The 23,256-nt window shown below is 37.0% G+C and overlaps 1 protein-coding gene across 2 annotated transcripts; it reads right to left on the bottom strand.

Moving 5' to 3' along the window:
• Positions 1–119: 119 nt before the first annotated feature.
• LOC144638129 (low-density lipoprotein receptor-related protein 2-like) lies at positions 120–19,281 on the bottom strand. 2 transcript variants are annotated; one of them, XM_078497316.1, is made up of 18 exons: positions 19,116–19,281; positions 18,475–18,588; positions 12,958–13,092; positions 12,184–12,312; positions 11,143–11,253; positions 10,653–10,781; positions 9,993–10,133; positions 9,784–9,900; positions 8,556–8,639; positions 7,780–7,908; positions 7,424–7,546; positions 7,030–7,155; positions 5,930–6,220; positions 5,622–5,721; positions 4,959–5,350; positions 4,196–4,324; positions 3,533–3,761; positions 120–3,004 (listed from the first exon to the last, which is right to left on the bottom strand). In XM_078497316.1, exons 1-18 carry the CDS (start codon positions 19,264–19,266, stop codon positions 2,785–2,787), a joined length of 2,850 nt encoding a protein of 949 aa, XP_078353442.1. In that variant the 5' UTR covers positions 19,267–19,281; the 3' UTR covers positions 120–2,784. The 2 variants fall into 2 exon arrangements, with proteins under 2 accessions (XP_078353442.1, XP_078353443.1); XM_078497317.1 differs by lacking the exon at positions 8,556–8,639 and having other exon boundaries at positions 19,116–19,261.
• Positions 19,282–23,256: the final 3,975 nt, after the last annotated feature.

The following is a 23,256-nucleotide window of genomic DNA, read 5'->3' as shown; positions in this document are numbered from 1 at the left end:
GTGCCCTGTTTTCAGTTTGATCCTCAGATAACGATAGAAAAGAACTCTTCTTTGGGCTTTCCCTGTTTGATGTCTACAAGGGTCTTCAATCCAATTTTTCAGAGAAGAGTGGAGAGCCATTTGTCAGTTCAATTTTATTCATAAAGTAACACTGCATTAATTACAAAGGAAGCTGATCGCTTCAATTCAAACGTACAACTCGTGTGTGTACTAATTTATAACCTCGAAAGTGAGATGTTCGTTGTCATGGTAACTACCTGGAAACTGTCGCTAGGTTTTTATAACAAGAGAAATATCACTCTTAACGAAAAAAAAGCTAACTTTTACATCGAAATTTAAAGCGACTTAAATGACATTTCTTCTACTGCCATGTTGGACTGGGTCTGATTAAGGGAATCCTGGCTGAAAGCAAACTTCTTTTTCTCATTAAGCTGTTAGTTGTCTCATAATCGTGCTACTCATAACGACTTACCCAAGGATTGAAATGTGATTGAAATGTGATCTGAACGACGTTTCAAATGATAGGAAATTGTTTTCAACAAAGTTTGCTTTTCAGCCAGGGTTACCCAACCCTTTAACCCGAAACCAACACGAATTGGATTTTCTTTTCTTAGGCGTTATTTACAAAAACGTTTCGAAACATCAACTTTCTTTTACAGTTAACCACTAACAGCTAATAAGGCTGTACACCTATATAAATATATGCAAGTAATAATTATATTTAACCTATATTGATATATCTATTTATATATTTACATTACAAGCTTAACAATTGTGTAATGGCCAACAAATTGTCTCGCAATATATAATTTATCTCCTTAGTTGGCAAACAAATAGACTATTGGCATCCGTAATGTGAGTCGTCACGCAATGTTACTCAGCGTTGTGTGACGAGTCATTGCGTCACCATTCAAACAAGGGCTGCGAACCAAACACCGAATCACGAAGATTCTTAAACAAAAGCTTAAATTGAAGTTAGTATAAATGATATATTATGTGAAAATTTCAATGTGGGATTTATTTTTCCTCGAGATTTTACTCTTAATCAAATTTAACAATGATTTAAAATTTAGAATTCAAGTCACATGGACAGTGGTTTGTTTGTCTCTCAAGGAAAGATCCATTGAGAACAACGATTATTTACATGGATGTTAACTTAAGCAGTTATTTTTTAGGTCAAGAAAAAATTAAACAATACTTTCAATACTAGTTCTCATAGATTTGGGATCGAAGACCAAAACAATTAGCGATGTACCACTTTACTAAACTATCAAACCACTAAGCATGCATAGAAAAGGTATTTCACTGAAGAGTCAACTAACGAACAAAAACAGAAGTTACATTTAACAAATGAAAAGATTGTGACTCGGGAAAAGCACGACGACTTATTAAAACACTCTTAGCTTCTACAGTCAATGAATTAAACTAAAAAAAAACGGACGAAACGCGACGATTAAAGTGGAGGTGTAGAAATTCAAAAACTTAGTCTTACGATCCAAATAACCAAAGAAAATGTCCATAGAGTAACAAGAGTGTTGTCTGCAAGCGAAACGAGTATATTCTGATACAAAGATCCGCGCAGTGCACTATGGGAAACCAAAATTTTGCCTTAAGCGCGGCATATGTGCTGGAACGTTATCCAAAACGTGTTTCCAAGATGATACATTTTAGGTTTAGAAATACAAAGCAAATGATGACGAGAAACAAAGTTCGAATTACATAAGGAAACATCATGTTACCATCCTAAACCGTTATATTTTTTTATAGTAGTAGTTTTTTTATCAAAATGTTATTTTTCTTTTAAATTTAAAGTAAAAAAAGATTACATTCACAAGATTGACACTAACAGCGCTTAAAGCAACAATGAGCAAGTTAAATATCTAGTAAATAATATGTAACTGAACTTGCACTGCAATATTAATAAATAATAAAATTATACTCTTAGCTTTTTAACAAGCTTAATTACTTTACATTACAACCAAAAATATTCTAACTGGGTGTACGGAATATTTGCATTCTCTGCCAAAACTATACACACTTATTTTGTTTATAAAAATTAAACCATTCTCTATACAAATTAAAGCCTTAAACAACGAAATATAACTGCACGCAAATTAATATGTTCGAACATACAGCCAGCTGTTGCCCAAACCAGTTGGACAGGATCTATCCAAACCGGTTTATCTGGATTTTTGAATGAGCAAAAAAAATTGAAATCGCGTTACGTTGGTCTTTAACATCTATCCCGATACGTATAAATATATTTTTAAATTAACGCCAAAGGCCGAAAAAAAAAACATTCTCATTGTAGCTGGCAGTTTAAAACATCTCTAAATAACGCGAATAAATTAGATTTTATAATAAATTAGATCTGATGCTTTTACGCCGGAACTTAAACGTTCATCTGTCCAACTAAATGGAATTATTAAAATAAACTTTTTTCCACAAGAATATTTCACTCCAAATCTACAGCCTTAGCCTTATTTAACATTAATTAGTTTATTAATTTTAATATTATTCCTAATACACGCCACAGCTTCTCTTTTCAATCGTGGTTTCTGAAGCAAAACGTTCACGAATGAAGGAAGCGACATACTTTGTCAGCTCTTGACGAGCTGTCCCATTCCTCCCTTATCACCCAACCCTATCTGGCCCTGCTTCCCCCTAAATCTAGAGTAATACAGGGCAGAGATGGGGGGAGCAAGTGCACTCCTCTTGCGCGTCACCTGATAAGCCTGACCTGTGGTGAAATATGGCATTTATACACCACACTGTTGGGTATTATCATACTATATCTCCATTTTGAACGGCAATAACTGGGCTTCTTTCATCGTCATCTTCTTCGTCGTATTCCACGTTTTTGTGATCTTCGTCAAAGTTGATATTTTCAAAGTGTCTGTTGGCATTGCCTTTGAATACTGGTTTATTGTATACACCGTTCATTCCGTTCACTATAATAGCTTTGTCGTCCGTTGTTTCATTATCAGCAGTCTGATAAAGAATTCTGAAAGAAAAATGAAAGGCCTTGGATTAGACACATCACATTACATTAACTCCACGCATTGACACCCGTTGGGCATTTTTTTTTAACGGGGCATTGTTACCCCAGGGCAATGTCTTCTCCGGTAGCTATATGAATATCAACCGGTGTTCCCGAACAATATTCTGCAAAAACTCAAAAACAGGCCCAGATTCTCAACAATCAAGGTTCGGTTTTATAGAAAGTATCTTCAATTTTCGTCTTTTACAAAGTGACGAAGACTTTTACGAGCAATTTTAAGTGAACGTCAAATGTAAAAGATTCGTTTTCATGTTTTTGCATCGACTTTTTTAACTGCTTAAATAATGTCGTGAACGTGCTCTTTTCCCCTTAGACAGAAACAAAACAATAAAACAAGCGTGACTGACGCAAATTTCCCGCGCTTCATTTGGGTTGCGTCGCATGTTTTAGCTTCGAGTTCTGCATAGTTGTTTCCATGTGTTTTGCTTTGATCAGTCATTAGTCATTACTAGACACACAAGGTCCACTTACTCAAGTTTTGGAGACCGTTTCCTCCTCGCAATGATAAACACAACAATACACACAATCACGATGACCGCTAGAAGACCAAACACAACTCCATAGATGAGGGCAGCGTTCGGTTTGCTCTCTTCCTGGCGTTGTTGTTTAACAACAACTGAAGGCTGAGTACTATAATTCACACTAACAGGGGGTACGCTTGTTGTTGCTGTTGTTGTGGGTTTACGAGTTGGCGGAATGGCTGGAAAGAAAAAAAAGTAAATGTTAGTACAAATTTTCATTTCTTTCATTCCCAAGATCGCAATATTATTTTTCATGCCACACATTTCTTATAATCTTAGTTCTGAGAATTCTGGTGTTACTTGGGTTTAACAGATTTCCAGAACTTTCTTTCAGTCCTGGAAAGTGCCACAAAAAATTCCAAGACTTTCCAGGTTTTTCAAGACCTGTGCGAACCCTGTAGTAGGAGAGTAGAACCCCCTCCACGTACCGCGCTGACGTATTATACACTCACACCATCAGTGTGAACGCAAACATAACGTTCAGTGCCGTCAGTTTATAACTAGGTAAAGGCGAGTCCGAAAATGGAGATTTCAAAACCGAGTTTAGCTCGATGCAAGACTTAATATAGAAATACAACAGTGTATTTAACAGTGTCAGTTAATTTCAACTTACTTGCATTACACGTTTTGCCATCAAGTTGAAGATAAAGCCCGTTTGGACAGCTACAGCTAAATTTCTTTCCCGTGGAAATAAGGCACAGATGAGAGCAATTTCCGTTGTTCTTTGCACAAGGTGAAACAGCTGAAAAAGAGAATAAAGAGTTTTAGATGATTTATTCCTGCTAACAAACGTACAACCATGCCGCCGCAAGGTAATTATGAACATGAATGAACTAGCCAGTAGAAATCACTTCTGGAGCTCCTTCAGGGTTGCCACTCATTAGAACCCAAAAAGTTCCCTGACCTTTTTCTGACTTTTCACTGACCTCAAAACAGTTTTCACTGACCTTGCATTAGGTGAATTATCAAATAAGCCAAATCCACTTAATTTACATTTGCTTCAGCTTCTTCTGCAGACCATTGATATTCTTCTCTTTATTTTTGATCTCTTACGTATTTTACAAGATTTTGAATGCATGGCATTTGAATTCCCTGACATTTCACTGACTTTGACAGGAACTAAGATTTTCCCTGACTTTTTTCAAAATTCCCTGATATTTCCCTGACCTTGAAAAATGATTTTTTTTGTTTTTCCTTGACTGTTCCCTGACCGTGGCAACCCTGTCCTTACATAGTTTAGGACCCAGTCACGTCTCTGAGTAATCAAATTATTTAATCGGCCTCGCGCGATAACAATAAGCGCGTTTTTTTTTTCCTGTGATTTAATTTATAAGGTAGTTAAGCTACGATAAAAAAGGGCGCGTTTTGTCACTTACCTTCTGGCTGTCTTTGCGGATGGTATATGTGCAGGTCTCGCGGCGAGAAAGCTTCATTCACAAGAACTGTAACATTCTTGCCTGTAAACTTGTTCGCTTTGAAGATCGTCTTCCGATCAATCCAGTACATATGGTCCTCAAACAACGTGACGGCCGAAGGATCCCTGATCCCTTGGTTCACTACTTCACGTACGTTCGACCCGTCCAAATCACAGTGTTTGATAACTTTCAGCTTAGCGTCAATCCAGTACAGCTTCCTTGTGGTGTAATCAATCGCCAGATCAACCGGCCACTCAATGTGCGTTCCACTTATCAAGACTTGGCGCTCGCTGCCGTCCATGCTTGCCCGTTCAATTTTGGCCGGGTCGCCCCAGTCTGTCCAGTATAAAAGCCTTGGGAAACAACAAAAAGAAAATAAGTTTTTAAGCTAAGAATTAAAGAAAAGAGATTAACTAAAGCGAACAAAACATTCAAGCTTTTGGGTTATGCTTACAAAAAGTTTAAGTGTTGACTAGTCCCTACGTAGCAGTTATTTCAATGGGTCGTCACGCACGCTTTTCCTCACTGATGGAGAGAAGCGTTGCGTGACATAGTGGTACATGTGCCTTCGTACAAGGGCAAGGACTGTAACTGTGTAACGGTGTGAACAGTGATTATTCTTACCCTTCAGCTGGATCCACGACTATAGCGCTAGGCTTCTCAATACCTTCTGTGATCAAAGTGCGACGGAAAGAGCCATCCAACTCTGACACTTCGATAGAGCCTGCAGAGTAAAACATAGATGTTACCCTAAACGCGTTGAATCACACCAAGATATAATATTAAATGAGTAAAACCAAGGACTGTTTGCCATGCTGATTCCTTTACGCAAATATTTTCAACAAAAAAAATCAACATGTAACAACCAGACAACTCCAGCCAAGAAACCAACCAATCAATTTTTTACGTCAAACTTGCTTGGTGCGCCGTACCTTGATTTGCCCAGTAGATTTTCCTCCCGACCCAGTCCACCGCTATGTACGAGGTATCTTCCAGACCTTTATCCATGACGTCAACAATTTTTGGCGCGGCATTAGGTTGAATACGAGCGCGCTGTATTTTCCTTAAGGATTGCTCTGTCCAATAGATCATGCTTGTTTTAATGTCGAAGTCCAAGGACACAGCGTTTGTGAGTTTAGCGACTGCTTCTTTGTATTCGGAGCCATCTGTTCTAATTTGTCGAATATTCCTGCGGTTGCTGAATATCAGTGAAGGGCGAGGACCTGGTAGAGATGAAAGCTGGTGTTAGGAAGGACACCATCTTGAACCATTTTTACAATGTGAAAAAAAAAACTGAAAAAATCTTCAAAAGGCAAACTTAAAATAATAGTTTACTAAGGTAGAAGTGCTAATAAACCAAAAAGGAACAAGGATGGTTAAGATTGGGAAAGACTGAGACAGATAACGAACGACAAAGCTGGTGTTACAAAGCACGCAAACTAAAGCCAATTTTTACAATTTGAAAAGAGTATCTTTAAATCCAAGTAAAACTCAAAATAATAGCTTACTAAGCTAGAAAAACACCAAAGAGGTAAAAATAAACCAAAAAGGAACAAGGATGGTTAAGATTGGGGAAGATTGAGATGGATTACGAACGACAAAGCTGGTGTTACAAAGGATGCCATATTAAGCCATTTTTGCAATGTGGGAAAAAATCTTCAAATCCAAGGAAAACTCAAAATAATAGTTTACTTAGGTAGAAAAACATCAAAGAAATAATAATAAGCCAAAAATAAACAACGATGGTTAAGATTGGGGAAGATGGACACGGATAATGAACGACAAAGCTGGTGTTTAGTTACAAAGGACGCCATCTTAAGTCATTTTTACAAAGTGAAAAAGTATCTTCAAATCCAAGGAAAACTCAAAATAGTTAGTTCTAGTAATTTTAGTTAATAGTTTACTTATGTAGAAAAACACCAAAGGTGTAACAATAAACCAAAAAGGAACAAGGATGGTTAAGATTGGGGAAGATTGACACGGATTGCAAAAAATAAAACGTTCTCTAGCCCAAGCTGTTTGTTCTACATACCAGTAGCACGACATTTCCTGCCATCAGGATCCAACACATAATTATCAAGGCAGGAACATTTGAAGCCTCCTTTCGTGTTATGACAAAGCTGGCTGCACATTCCTGGGATCTCACACTCATTGATGTCTACATAAAATAAATCGTGATGTCAGACTTGTAAAATAACAAAATAAAAACGCCGTTCTAGTCATTGCATCCGTTGTATATTAAAAGAAAACAATTGCACTTTTCGTACAAAAAGGATTGTCCATTGAACTTTACAAACTAATTTTATGGATTTATAGTAAAGTTTTCATCGTCCCAATCCTTTTAATAGTTTCTAGCAAATACTGCCTAGACTTAATTCGGCTGTTATTTGCGTTCTATCATCTCTAGCTAGGTCCCAGGCTCTTACCTTGGCAACTCTTTTTATCGTCCGTCAGCTCATACCCAGCGTTACACGAGCAGTAGAACCCAGTCTTCGTGTCGTGGCAATTGTGCAGACAATGACCATTATGAGATTTGCATTCATCGATGTCTACGAAGGAAGGAAATAACCTGGTTAGTCTCAGCGTCAAAGTTACAAATTCTGTTGTGGACAGTAAGTTTCTGCAAGTCCTTTACCAAGCCTATGAGTCATAATTTCTTTTTGCGTTTTGTTTCCTAAACCAATCAGTGCCGCGTTTCGAGAGGTAGTGAACAACCCGTTCCTTTATACATAGTTATTGCATTAAATCACAGAAATGTTTTCAAGCACGACTGACTACTCACAGCAGTTATTTTCATCCTCGCCATGCGGGCAGTCCGGGTGTTTATCGCAAACTTTGTTGTCATCAATACAGATTGTGCTGCTGCCACATCTAAACTGGTTGGCTCCACACACAGAAGATGGACTGGTTGCTGAACACCAAAACAAATGTTTAGTACTTTAGTCCGAGACAATATACCTTTAATTACTTAAAAACCTTCGAAAATAAGCCTATAGGGAGGGGAGGGTAGGAAGGGAAGGAGTAGAAAAATGAGAAGAATGGTATTTGACTAGAAAAGGGCTGGGCTTCTTAAAAGAGATTTTTCATCCAAGGGGTCAGTGAGAATAAAAAGACTTTAAACAGGGTATTGCTATGAAACACAAAAAGAGAATCAATGACGCGGGTTGGCAGATCAAGGTTTTATAACGTGGTCTCTGTTTTAGGAGGAAGGGGGTTAAATTTATGTTTCTGCTGCCTTATAATCGAAAGCTTACACAAAATTTAACTGTTTAAAAATTACAGCGCGATTTTGAACGTGAGCTTGTTCCAGGCGTTGGTTGGTTGGGGAACAGCGTAAAACACGGCGAGCTAGCTGCCGTTCTTCGCACTGCTCCCAACTAACCGAACACCTGGAATAATGGTCAGTTATAGTTTGTTTGCACGTAACGGGCAACTAATTTGATCTACTCATCAGTAAATTGTCAGTATTTTATCGCTCGTTTATTGTGCGTTTAGTTTAATCAAGTTCTGTTTCGAATGCAAAGCTTTAGTTTTCAGTCATGCACGTGCAGTACTTACAATTAACATCAACTGGCACTGTAGGATCCGGCCGCGGCGGTGTTAGAGTTGTTGGAATGGTAGTGACAGACGGGGTTGGAGAAGCTGGGGTTTGAAGACAGTAGCCCAGAATAAATTAGTACAAGCATGATAAAGAAGCTTAAAAAGAGAGAGAATTGTTAAGGGGGCTGTCCTTTCTTATATCTAGCAAGATCTCAGAAACATATTTTAAGCAACGAGCCTAACTCGAAACTGTTTCTTTTCTCCGTACCAACGAACCAAGCCTAACCTTTACACATCTGCCCTCGGGGAAACTGAGTGAATGTCACGCTACTAGTAAATTTCATTTTGACCTTTGTTATCGTTTTGATCCCAGTTTGATATCCTAAAACGTGTCAAAGCCCCTGCTAAATGCATGTTCAGTATTAGCAAACAAGGAGAAATTAGTCAGAGACTTGGACGTTGGTGGACTGGATAGAACAAAAGGATAAAGTTAAACACACACATGCAATTATAGAGTCACAAGGTTAGTTGGTTAAACTGTGCTGTGGTGCGTACGTGGAGGAAAGCGTTTGAATTTTGAAGTGAAGGGTAGATTTGTCAAACAATTTTCTCGACTATCGCCATTAATTATCATTATTAAGGTTAGATGGAAAAATCTAAGGCAAGATCGAAATGCAATAAAATGAAACAGAAGCGCTATTTACAGTTGCATGAAGCTTAAACTGATGCCGAGCTCTGATTAGAAGCGTTAGTGAACAATTTATTTAAGAATTATGGGCTACTGTCTTACTTTACGTTTTATAAAGTATTGTTATTCATGGAAACAGTGTTACGTTACGAAGAAATAAAACATTAATTTTACACGCCGCGGCACGGAGAACGTGAACAATTTACTTGCGTTTAAATGTTTATCTGAACAATTTTAAGTTTAACTTGGCATTACAACTACTTCTCTGCGTCATTTAATGAAGTTAGTGTCAGTTCGAGTTGATATCTTCAAATTACTATATTGTATAAAATCACAAGGAGTGAACTCAAATGTACGATCTCATTCAACTTGGAATCGCAGTTGTGAATGAAACGTAAACGAGGCAGCGTAACCTTGCCCAAAGCCTTTGATGATCGTTTCTTGAGAGCGACCGCTCATGGGCAAGATTGCTTGGTTAGCCTGTGGGCGTCATATTAAGCGACTGAGTCTCCTGTGCATTGATAGCGATAGGCTTGATTCACAAACTATTTCACTTACGACAATTTCTCTCGTCGCTCTCATCGCCACAGTCGTCGTTGCCATCGCAACGTTGAATGGAGGGAACACACTGTAGATTTCCGCACGTGAATTCTTGGGACGAGCAACCGATATTGCCTGAAATGCGAAAAAAAAAAAGAAACTGAAACTCCATGTTGCAAGACTTAAAACTTGAGAAAGGCAACAAAAGGCATAATCATTTTGCTTACCACAGCTAGATTCATCACTTCCGTCGCTGCACTCGGCTGCTCCGTCACAAATCCACTTCCGGTGAATGCATTTAGTTCTGTCATTGCACAGCCATTCGTTTCTCCGGCATTTTGGTGGGGGTGGGGTGGGTCTGACTATAGCTGATGACGGGAAATATAGAAAAAAACTATTTAGAAACTGAATGCATAGCCTCTGGGCAGGCTACTGAGTGCATGGATTTCTGTACACTTAAAAGGACTGTGTTAGAGCTTAGTTAAGTTTATTTTATTAAGTTTTGCAAAACATTCGCTATGAAACTCAATGTTTGCAAAGAAATTAATTCTATGGATCTAAATTCTAAGGACAAAACCATAGCTTCATTACAAACCAAATGTGTCTTCCTGGCGTTATAATTTAAAGTTACAAGCAACCAAGATTAACTTTGAAAACTGTTCAGCCCAACAATATTTCAAAAACTCATATCGCAATCCGTTTGAATCTTCATCCGCACCCATCCGTACCTTCTTCCGTTTGTATTTTGTGTGTTATTTAAATGTTCCTTTACTGTTTTAAGAGGTTACTTTTATATTTCACCAAATTTGATGGCCATTTTCCATGCTTATATTTCGCTCAAATCTGTGACACAGTCCCTTTAAAGTACTGCTAATCAGGTAACTTACTTGAAGTATTGCAGTGTAATTCGTCTGAGCCATCCAAACAATCGCGTCTGCCATCACATCTGTACACGCCTCGGACACATCTTCCGCTCCCAACACAACGAAACTGCGATGGATCACACGTGGCATGGTCTGATGATAAAAGACGAAAATGGATGTTACGAATGACCATAACTTTGCATAATGAATTTCACAAAGACATAATGCAGGGTTCGTAGTCTTTTGAGCTTTTGAAATTTCATGACTTTCCATGACCTTTTCCATGACTTTTCAAAGTTTTCCATGACCTAAATTTATTTGACCATTTTTCTTGGAAATTTTCAAAAGTTATCTTGATCTCGGGTACGTTTTTACCCTTTTCTTCACAAAAAGTAACCTGCCTAATTTATTTTGCGCAATCAATAGGTACATTTTCCATGATTTTTCATGACCCACACTTAAATTCCATGACTTTTCAGGCCTGTAATGTTTTACGTAAATTGTAAGAACTTACGGCAGTCGCGCTCGTCGCTTAGATCTCCGCAATCATCCTCCAAGTCACACACAAAATCTTTTGAGACACATCGGCCGTTTGTGCATCGAAACTCCGTTGGCGAACAAGTGGCTGCAAAAAACAATCATTCAAACAGCAGTTACAAACGAGCTTTTTTTAAATGTCTTGTTGGGAAAAGAGCTAGATCTCACTTTTTCACATATTATCGCATTCAAGATCAATTTACCAAGTTACGTTTTCTGCTTTACATTACAAAAGACTTGCATTCGAGGCTTAGTGTTAAAACTGCACGTCAAAATGAAATTAAAGCGCACATCAAGAATGGGAAACTTATCATATAAAGTTTTAAGATAAGAAAAGTCCACACGTCATTTTCGTTGTACAGTACAACGTTTGTAAGTGGACCGAGACTAGGCTTTTGTACATTATGCTTTTGTTTCCCACCTTAGTGCTCCATTTTTCCCACTAAAATGCTCGGTCTCCCCAAAAAAGTCACTAAAATGCTCGGATAATGCTCATTAAATAAACGGTTTTTTAAATTAATTTCAACGTTTTTAACATGGTGCTAACTGTTAACACTTACAAAAACGTACAAGTGTTGTAGCTAACAACAACAAGGAATACAAGTTCATAAATACAGCCAAAGAAAACATAATCCTCGAAATCATCTACGAGGCTAAGTACAAAAAGTAGTCGACTTACTAGAAAGTTATTTGTAGTTGAATTTTGCGTTTTAGTCTTCATTTTCTCGGGAAAAAATCAATTTTCCGGGAAAATGCCACTAAAATGCTCGAATAATGCTCAATGCTTTTGCCTAACTAAAATGCTCAAAAAAAAGGCTAGCATATAATGCACAAAAGCCTAACCGAGACCTTCTGACCATCATTTTCACATTAACGCTTCGTTAACGCCTGTTTGTAGTTTGTAATTTTCACGGTGTCGAAGTTAACGATACATTCGGACCAATCATCGCGCTTTTGGCTAAAAACCTCGGTACAAAAGGTTTGTCTCTTTAGGCTTTCAAATGTCAAAAACACTTACGTTTGGGGCAGTTTTTCTCGTCGCTATTGTCTCCACAGTCATTTTCCTGGTCGCATTTAAGCACTGCAGCAATACAATTTCCATTAGCACACGTGAAATCAGAAGGTCCACAAGTCGGTGAGACAGTAGCTGAAAGGAAAAAAATCAATGCAAAAACTAAGGCGTGGTTCTGCGCACACGCAGACACTCCTTAGCAATAGAGTACGGGAGCTGGGGTCGAGGTTCGACGTCCCCACTCGGTTTTCAAACTGTTCGCATTGTGCGATTGCAGCGTCAAGTGAGAACTGACTGCCATGCATTTTGGTAATTGCTTGGTATAACCAAGAACTGAGAAGCTCCATCAAAAAGTAGTTTTCTTGCAACGAAGCTTACGTTTAGCACAACTTTGGTTATTGATCGTTATTTTGTAACCATTTGCAAGACGTAGTTCATATGTAGTTCAATCTTCACATTGGCCCACTTTTGACTAGCTTTCCCAGCCGGTCAGGTAAAGCTTTTATAAAATCGTGATTTGATTGGCCAGTTTGCTTCTTACTTTGATGCACGGGGTCGTTTTTTGTTTCAAACCGCTTATTTTACCGCTGATTTAACTTCCCTTTACTTTCTTTCCGATACCCGACTAATGGCAGTCAGTATGACCAGAATGCAATTTCTCCTCAACACATCAATAAAGAAAACTTGTTTCAGGACGAGTTTAGAAATTGATCACAACATCTCCCAATCAGGTCTCAAGAAATGTTCAGAGACACTTAACGAGAATATCAGAATACTTACGACATTGAGGTCCGCTATCAGTCGCTTCATCGCTTCCATCTGAACAATCCTTAGCGCCATCACACACCCAATTTCGGGGTATACACGAACCGTTAGCACATGTGAACTCATTTGTTGGGTGACACAAACGAAGACCTACAACAAGAACTCAATATATTAGAGCCGAAACACTCTCAAGCAAGAATACTGCATTGTTCCTACAAGTATATCAATTAACCAGTGATCCGTTGGTCCGGTCAAAATTTGCATGATAATCTGTGCTTGAAATAACTTCTCGCCACAACAATTTCCACTTAAAGATATTCACGTACAAAACCGTTTGCCACGTAGTTCGGTTTGTTCGTGCTCAAACGCATGCAGGTAGCCAATACCGTATTTTATCTCGCATTATCCACGTCTCTCGTCACGCGCGTCGCGAATGCGCGCGTGTGAGAGGACTAAACGTTTGGATTACACAAAGAAATACTTTGAACATTACGATATCGAGTGCAAACTGCCACTGATTGATTGTATTTTATTTTCGGAATTCAAATATTTGAAACCTTTCTAGCATTTTAGCCCTTATCACAATTCATCAGATGGACAGTGAGCTAAAATTACTGATTTACCCTGTTGCATCAAATTAGACTCAAAAGTTCACAAATTCGGCCCGGTTCAGAGAAACAAGATTGAATCAAGATTTAACAAGCCTCCACTTTACATGGTTAAGTACGTATGAAGAAACATGGCTAAAATTCCACGCATAACGTATAACACCAGGGTGCAAGACCCGAGGGTATAAAGCTGAAGGGGGGTTATTCAACAATGCGTTTCTTACAAAAGAAAAACTAATACCACATTAATTTTTCTACTGTTGCTGACAAGAATTTAAGTTTCAATTTGATGTTCTTCCATTGTCTTAAGTGAATTAACAGATACTAATATTTTAGGCAGCGCATTTTAATTATTAAGGCATGCACTTAACGCTTAGGAATAATTGATCATAAATAAGATCATACAACCATCAAGCTTTGCAAGCAAAACGTTGCGGTTAAATCAGCTTACGAGAATGACAAGAATCGTTTCCGAGAACCATTAAAAAAGTCCTTATTGCATAGTATTATAGGACAGGTTTATGAAACAAATTTCATGGCAATCAAGTCAACCATTACGTTATTGAAAAGCAAAGACGCCTGACACCCTGGGTCTGGTATAAGGTGGAAAAAAAATGTTGGAGGCCAAAAGCTGCAAATTGTAACACTTTAAATATATGGTTTTGACTGCAAAGCCGTCCTCAAGGGCCCTGAAAAACAATTCTAAAGTCCAACTTTTGGAATGCAGATTCAAGTAGGCAGAAATCGTTCTTAATATTAGAGTAAGAACCTTGAAGAGGCGTTCTTAATATAATTGTTGTAAACAGTGTTCATCTAAAACAACTGTTTTCAGCATTTACTGTAGCTTCAGTCCCGGGCTTTCAGTGCACTATTTGAGCTTTTTAGAGTGTAACTTGTAGTACTGACAATGTCACCCAACTCGCCTTCCACAGCTTACACATAAACCTTTGTCATTAGATGCTGTTTAAATATACCTGGATTAGCCATAAGCAAATACAAAGCCAATAAAGTTGTAAATGTTATATTGCAAGTCTTTTTTTTTCCTCTGGGGGATAAATATCAACTAAAGGAGCAAAGTTCATCCCTGGTTTTATTTGTGTGTTTTCTGTATAGTTACAAAACTAAAGAATGCCTCTCCTATACTGATGTTAGACTGTTTTGCAAGTCTCATTGTTGCAATTCGTTTTCAATGTGTTAAAAATGTCTAAATTAATGTCTCACTTCAACAACATTTAATACAACAAGATAAAAGTAACATAACACGACTTAAAATGTATTTAGCCTTCACTTTATGTAATTATTGTAGCAGTAATTTAATTTTCGACCATGAAACTTAAAGAGTACTTTTTGTACTCAGAGAGTAAATTTGCACTCATATACAAGCAGCTGTACTTAAATAGGGTTTGGTATTATCCCCAATCTTTTCACTACCCTGTGGTACTGAAGCATTATTTTTAAGAAAATAACTGAAAGGTTTCATCTTTTGCAGAAAGCTCTGCCAGCCTCAAGTTAATTTTTTATTTAATTATTTTCCTTATTTTGGTCACCATCTCAATCAATCAAACAACTTTAATAAAAGAGAGGGATGGCAAACAGTGATTAAATTACACCCAAAATGACTTACAGAAAAAAAATCATTTTACATAAAATGAAACATTTATGTCTGGATAAATATTGTCATTTAGATGATTTTATGGCATGTTATAAATTATTTACTGTTACAGTAACAAGATGACGTTATGACGTGAATCGATGCGACATCTATTCTTACAATTGTATTTGTTTTTATTTTATATTTTGGATCTAAATTAAGTCCATATATTCAGTTTTGGCTATATTAATTCTAGTTTGGAAGTGGTTAATAATTAAATAGGATCTGAATGACCTAGACAAAGAAAGATTACCTTGAACTTCACTATTTCTTATTTTAAATCAAAGTTGAATAGAATTATTATTGTTAGTGTTTTTTGCATACCCCACACAAAGACAACATTTCAATTATAGAACAAAAAAGGATGGCCTCAATTTAGTTACTGCCAAAATAATTGCTATTTTTCCAAAAGGTTTACTTCTTTTTATGATGTATATGATGATATAAAATAAGAAATAAGACAACTGTTATCAAGAATCAAAAAAAAAACCCAACAAAAAAACTTCCACCAATTACAACATCTCAATGGCTCTCAGTGAGACTTGCAGTCAAAAGGTTGATTTGTAAACTTGTTTTATAAGCTGAATTCTCTATTCAGATAATACTCTCTTGATTTTAAATACATGGATCTACTGAATACCTAATGCAGTGCCCCTACATTTCTCTTTTTATTGACTCTAATGAAACTGACCATCCACCCAGTGGTTCAATTATGCATCTTTGAAACAGAAAAATGTAAGATTAAGGGTGGATTTATTTGCAATACACGCGTATAGCCGTCACATTTGGATTTAATGGGGCAAATGCGACGGCTATATGCATGTATGGTGCATTTAAGTAAATACATGTACGCCCCAAATAACAGTTATAAATAATATATATAAAATGTTTAACAATTAGGTTTTGAAAATAGCTTTTTCAGTCATACTTGTTTGAAATTGTGATATAATTTGGAATCTGAGCATAACTGGGTAAAAATCTTTAGAAAGAGTTTTACCAAAAAAACAGAAAAAATTAATAACTTTCATATATTTTTTAATCCAGAATTCTTTTGCTTTAAAATTATTTTTTATCAATTTCAAAAGTTAAATTGAAAAATGAAATCATTCAACAGCTGCAACCTCAGTCTTTTTGCCATAAAAATAAACTTGAGGCCTGGGGTATGATCTGTAAAGACATTTCAACCCGGTTTGTTTTTTATTTCAAAGTTCTACTAACCACGCCTATAGCAAGAAGTCCAAGAACCTACAAGTTGGAGATATCTTTTGCCTCTTCTCTGATAAGGACAAGTCCTGCACACTCGTGATACGTACAGTATTGATATTTTTGTATCACATGAATGAAAGAAGGGAACTTGAATTTCTGCCATGAAATAGTTATGCTCTGAACATAGTTTAGTAATAATGAATTCTGGTTAATTCATAACAACACAATGGTGGTTTAACTTCATTTGGACAAGAAACGTGATCACCTTGATGTCTCTATAAATGGGAATAAACATGACATTTTATCTCATTTTGTGCAGACATGTGACTTAAATTAAATATATTGGTATACATTGTTAGGGGTGATGAAGGGTCATTCAAAAAATTCGTGTCTCGCAAAATTTTAGCCAAATTTCAGGGGTCTCGTCGTCTCGAATTTTTCTCTGACACCTTCTTGGAGTCTCGATTTCTTTTGCAAGGCTAAAAAGGTCTCGGGCTCGCAGAAAGATATCAGTCTCGCAGTCTCGCATTTACCATTCGACACCACTATTGTTTAGTAAACAAGTCTGTAAAACTCCAGCCACAGAATATTTGTTGTCTCATTTATCAGAGAAGTTTCCCATACTACAAAAACATCACCAGAAATATTTATCTTAAGTAGCTGACATACAGGTGATAAACTTTCACCTTTTTGCTTTTAGCTACTGTAAATTACAATTTTAACACCATTTGACAAAAAGCAGCCGTTTTATAGCGTCTGAACTTAAATAGTTTTAAAAATATGTTTTAATTAGTTTATTTCGTTTGCGTATCTGATGGCACATGCATGCTTGAAGGGCAATTGAAAATGTAAACATTATCGGTATGCTTAAATAAACACAAGGGGATTAGTTTTTGTACTGCATAGGGGATTCCTTTTGTACTGTCAAAATACCTTTAACACCCCGACTTGGTAAATTTGAACAAGAAAAGAGATGTGTTGCTAGAGAAACGAGTCATAACATCTATCAACAATTTTAACACAAAACGAATTTGTAAACAAACATTTGAGATTGCAGACAGAAGTAAAACACTTCAATTTCTTCGGTAAAATTCCGTTGAAGTGAAAGGTTATCGATATTTCACAGTTCATAACGAAAGAATTTTAACGTCTTTTTTAATGTTTTGCTTTCGCAGTGGTGGCCTCGTTAGATCAGGTTGCATAAACTTCAAGTTCTCTTGGTTAGAATCCAAAGAATTATCAAGCTTTCAATGCGTTATCGGTTTTGCAATCAGTAAAAATAACCCACGCAAAAATATCAAACAAGTCGTCTGCAAGATGCGTATTTCAGTTATATGTAAATTTCAGCGAAATATTGACCAATCAGCGAAGGACATATTGGCACACCCACTGACAGCCCCCAAACAATGGCGGCGAACTTCACTAGAACGAGCTAACAAATTTAACCAAAATGTTATCCATTTCTACGAATTGCGCATTTAGGCCCAAAATCCATAGATTTTGTGTAAAAGGAGGGGGTTTTGTCCTTATAGATTTCACCAAATTTCTTACGAGAAAGACATCAAGATGGTCGCAGACCAGAATTAATTTCCCGAGAGAATTTAAATTTTAAGCCAGGGATTTAGTTCGTTAAATTTCCGATCATGAAAACTTGTTTACATTCTTATCGAGGTTGCAGAACTTAACTTTGACGAGTTTTATATTTCAATGCTTGGCTCGAGTATACGAACAATACTCGAATAACTAGCGAATAAAGTGCGAGAATTATGCGTGCAATCATTTTGTTGATAAATGATTTTGAATTTCAAATTGCTTACACCGAATCACGAAAGGAAATGTATCAGTAATCGTCTAGAACGACACTGTTTTCGCTCGAAATTTACCTTTATAAGTAAAGATCCAATGATATTTTTGTCTAGGAAGAAGCTAAAAGTCCTAAAACAACTTTTATTCTCGTATTCCATTTATATCGGCCAAATCGTGACACTGAACACATACACATCAGCAGTTTACTTAGTTCAAGCATCGCTTCGATCAGACTGGAAAAAATACGGAAACAAAACTTACGGCATCCTCGTTCGTCTGAATTATCTCCACAATCATCCGAGCCATCGCACTGCCATCTTGAAGGGACACATCTTTGGTTATCGCATCTGAACTGCGTTGAACTGCAGTTAAAACCTAGCAACGTAAGGGCAGGTACAAGATTAGTAGTTATCAAGAAAGAATGTATTGTAAAATTTCACTACATCCTGCCCGTGAAAAGACCCAGCTTGAAATTTAACACATCTGGACTCAAATTACATCCAACTCACGCTCGCTAAAAGGGCGCTGTAGAGGAAATATTTAAAATAGGGGTGTGTACGGGGGAGCGGACCGCTCAAACTCTTTACTTTGTAAAATATTCATAGTACAGCGTATGAAGTACAAACGCCGGTAAAGATTTCAAGCTTAAGAAAGAAATGTTAATCGAAAATTATGACAAAAATTATGTTGTTAACTAGCTGATAGTTTCCCGCCAATAGGTTATACAAACGGTTAGACCAAACGTTTTTTGAGAAAAGTGAAAGTTTAGGTTCAGGTGTATGCCACCGGCGACCGCTCGCTCGATAAACGGTAAGCTTTCACTTTTACTCGTAGTTTTGAACGAGTCTGAGAAAAAAATCCACCAAAAAAGACACGGGATAATAATTATGAAATATACTTACTTGAAACCGTGCTTTGATGTAGGAAAATTATCCAAACGAGTAGGAAAAAACGGAGCGAACCGGCTCCCAATACCATCTTTGATTGTTTCTGCTTTATTTCGTGTACAAGCGTGGTAGTGAATGAGTAAAATTTGCATATCTTGGCTGTCATTTGCTAGAAGCTCGGGCGAGCATCACGCCACTTGACGTCATAGCGCGCCACTCGGACAGGTGAAGAGCTTGCGTGGAAAGTTGACAAAGCTGAAGTCGAATTATTATCGAACAGCTTCGTCTGCTGTCGAAAAGATAAGCAATCTACTACGATTCCACCTGATTTATGAATCTATTTTGCTAGTGAAAAGTCTTGATAGCGAGAAAACCTTTGTAACATTGTTACAGTCGATAAATATCACCCACTTCCGTAGTAATACGTTTGATTGCGAGTCGCGCGTTAAACTCGCGAGGGCGACACGAAGCCACATGGGTTTCACAGCGTGCGAATCAGTGATTGAACTATGTTTTATCAGAACTGAACATTGATTCCCTCAGGTGGTCATATGTTTCATTGTAAGGTACACTTGTTAGTTGGCTTTATTTATTCTCAATTCTTTGAAACGCCAAGCAACCAAAAGATAGCCCCGCCAAACAATTAATTGTTGCGCGCGAGAAAAAATTTTGCGCGCGGCAAAATTTTCAGGGATTCGCGACCGGAAGTAGATTCAAACTTGTGTGCGGAAGAAAAGAACTTAAAAAAGTTCTCCATAAGTTTTCAGCTGTCGTTAAAACGAAATGGAATTCAAAAGTGAATCGAGACGGCGTCCGGCATCTGATTTGCGGGAAAGGAAGTTCTGAAATCGTGTCAAATTTAATAAGACTTCCTGTTTCGGGAAAAAGTGTGCTCTGACAACTTCTCCTACATCAAGTTATAATATGTCCATGGACAGATTAATATATTCAGTGAGCACTACTCTCGGATAATTGACTCTGTGTCACGTATTTCTTGAGGGAAATTTTTTCCTTGGTTAAAGAGAGTATGTTTTATTCGGACAGAGTATGTTTACTACAGAGGGTATGTTTGCGAAAGTCATGTTTTGCTTCGGCAATATTTCTGGAATTTCAGACATTTTAAAGACTACAAATAATGCCTCCGTAGCCCGCAAACAGTGTGTTATCGCATGATCAGGCATGTGATAACATCATGGTATCGTGAGTATCTGTAGGTGGTGTGAGGTCTTCTTTTTTTAGCTTCATCAAATCGATCCTTTTGTCGCGAATTTATACGGCGGATATTTAATTTAGATAGTTTCTAAAAGTATCTGATTAAGATAGTTTTTAAAAAGTAACAGAAGTAGCAATAATTACATGTAAATCTATAATAACCTTTTAAATGTTTTGCCTCAGTATAGAATACAAATTTGTAAAGCAATACTGAAGGCTCAACTAAATGTTCCATGTTCTTGATAGTCAAAATCGACAAACTCGTTCGGTTTCTTTTGAATATAAATTTTTCAGCTTCAATATTTTTTAAAAAAGCGTTTTTATAGCCTTAACTAGTTTATAAAAAAAAATAACTTTGTCTTAATGCATGGACGTTAAAAAAGAGCCGAAAAGTCGCCGAAAAGGGGATAAGTTAAATTCCGAAGTATTTTAAAAAAAAAGCTTTTATAGCTTTTACTACTTTAAAAAGTAGCTTTGTTTAAGGTAAGTAAAAAAATAGCCCAAAAGAGGAATATTTTAAATTTCAATATTTTCAGTGAAAAAAAATTATTATAGCCATTACTACTAACCATAAACAAATAACTTTAAGTGAAGGTAAAAACAAAGCTGATCCAAAAAGGAGACATTACGAAAAAATTGAGAAGGTTTCAAACTTTTTATCGTAGTTTTCTACAGTCCCTTTATGTCAGTTGTACTGCCAATTCCGGTTATCTATTTTTGGATTGCCATTCTAGTTATCTTTTTGTCTATGTCAGGAGCCCAAATTGATCTGTGTTCTTTGGTCGATCCAGTGTTCCCTGCTCTCTGATCTCAGTTATAGTTTTCTCTGATTGTTTAATGTTGTCTGTTGTGTTCTTTGTTCTCTGATCTTTATCCTCAGTGATTCGCCCTGTTCTCTGTTCAGTGTCCTTTAATTTGTTAGTCTGTGCTTTTAGCGCCCTGCGGTGTGCACTATTTTCCGTTGTGCCCTCACTTGCGGGAATGCTCGAAGTCCTCATGTTGGTTCTGGTGTTGTACTCGGTACTGCATGTGTGTTCTACCAGATCTAGAAATACGTCTACATCTACATATTAGGTCGGTTCTTAGATTCACCCACCGTTACTATGATGTTAGTACTATACTAACAATCTTCTCATCCAGGTTTTTCATCTCCCCTCGCCATTTGACGTATAACATATTCTCTCTTACTAATCGCCATGTATTTCTTGTAATCTTACGGCTCTGAGAATTTCATAGGGAGCAAGAACCGGTCAAAAAAGCCTGGTTGGCTGAAAAATGCATGTTCAGGAAATATTTCACTTAGAGCGTGTGTATAGTGAACTGATAGCTACTCGTTTCGTCTCCCTAATCGTTCTATAAAATAGTAAGAAAAAGAGGGCTCTACGGTCGATAACAAAAAAAACCTTGCATTCAAGGACTGTTCCATCCTGGCTTAGGGACAGTACAAGGATAGTGATTCAGGACATTCAGAGGACGGCTAAAAGAATGGCAAAATTAAACTAAGACATGCCTTGGTCAATCACTACTTTTCAGTTATGAACATATAGCTCCTAATGGCTTGTAGATTTAAACGTTGTCTTACTCTACATTAAGAATTGCATGAGTGACTCAGTACAAACGAAAATTCTAGAGGACACGTATAAACGTATACCTTAGTTTTTGCCCAAGAGGCCCATTTTTCAAAAAGTCCTTTTCGACTTGGCCTTTAACTAAAAACGGTAAATTTTAAAATCTTCGAATTTACCTCAAATTTTGTCTCTTATGAAAGGTGAATACCGCCTATCAGCTGTAACCAGCTGTAACTGAACAAGCAAAATTATAAAGCGCTTATTTAAAAAGAAGTCAGGCTGTTCGCGCGTTTCTCCCACGCACATTTTAACCCTTACGCGAGAAATGACTCCTGTTGCGAAATTTCGCACCCATTGCTGGGCAACACAATTGTTCCTCCTTTACGCCTTCGAAACAAATTCATATTTTAGGATATTTTTGCCGAATAACGGTTTTTTAACCCATTTACCAACAAGCAAGCTTAAAAGTGCACTATTTTGAATATTGATGTGTTTGTCTTCCGGCAACAGATACACGCGGTTTTTCAGTGCTAGCCTTCACGTCTCGAGCGGGTCGCGAGGGTAAAAACTGTTCATGTTCGTTTTCAGTCAAGCAACTATATTACTGATATAGAAAATGGCGTTAATTATAGCAGGGAAAACGACAACGGCATTCTCAACAGTTTGACTGCGTAAGAATCAATATTTCAAATTCGTGGTTTTCGCCGTGATTTGAATTCATAAGTAAGCCCAACAAAAATGCGAATTTTAAAAATGCCCGGTGAAATGAAGACAAATAACCTCCCACAGGAAGCCACGTTAGCTAAACAAAATCACAATTTTCGTAGGGTTTTTTTCGTACTCGAGAGGAGTTATTTCTGGCGGTGCTCTCAAGACTTATGAAATATTGATTCAAATATGGTGTGATGTTTGTAGATGACGCAAAACGCCGCTTTATAAATATCAGCGTCACTTGAACAGCGTATGTTCTCGTGGAATATTAATAATTTAAAACATACGCACTGTTTTGGTTGATACATTCGCAGTCAAAACAACATTGAGCCATGGCAACCATTATATATAAAAATTACTTTTTGTGTATCAACTTCAAAATAAAAACTCTGGTAAATATTATTAGTTTCCTTCTTAAATGTAAGAAATATTTTTTTATGGATTTTCAAAACAATTGATTACACTATATCAACGAAACGCGTCCATAAAAGGCTTTTAAACTTAAAATAAAAATGTCTAGGCTTAACAGTTTGTTACTCTGAAATTGCTACTAACACAGTACTAGATTTGTCTTTTAATGGCCGAGTTTTTAGTGCTGTTACCAACCAAAATCTATACACATCGAAATACAGATGTTTTAAACATTATATGCAAATCTTCGATTT

This window comes from Oculina patagonica, chromosome 14 (genome assembly GCF_052425735.1).
Source record: "Oculina patagonica isolate OP01 chromosome 14, crgOcupat, whole genome shotgun sequence".
Taxonomy (NCBI): domain Eukaryota; kingdom Metazoa; phylum Cnidaria; class Anthozoa; order Scleractinia; family Oculinidae; genus Oculina; species Oculina patagonica.
The sequence above is the reverse complement of the archived record's forward strand: the minus strand, read 5'-3'. Positions and strand labels throughout refer to the sequence as shown.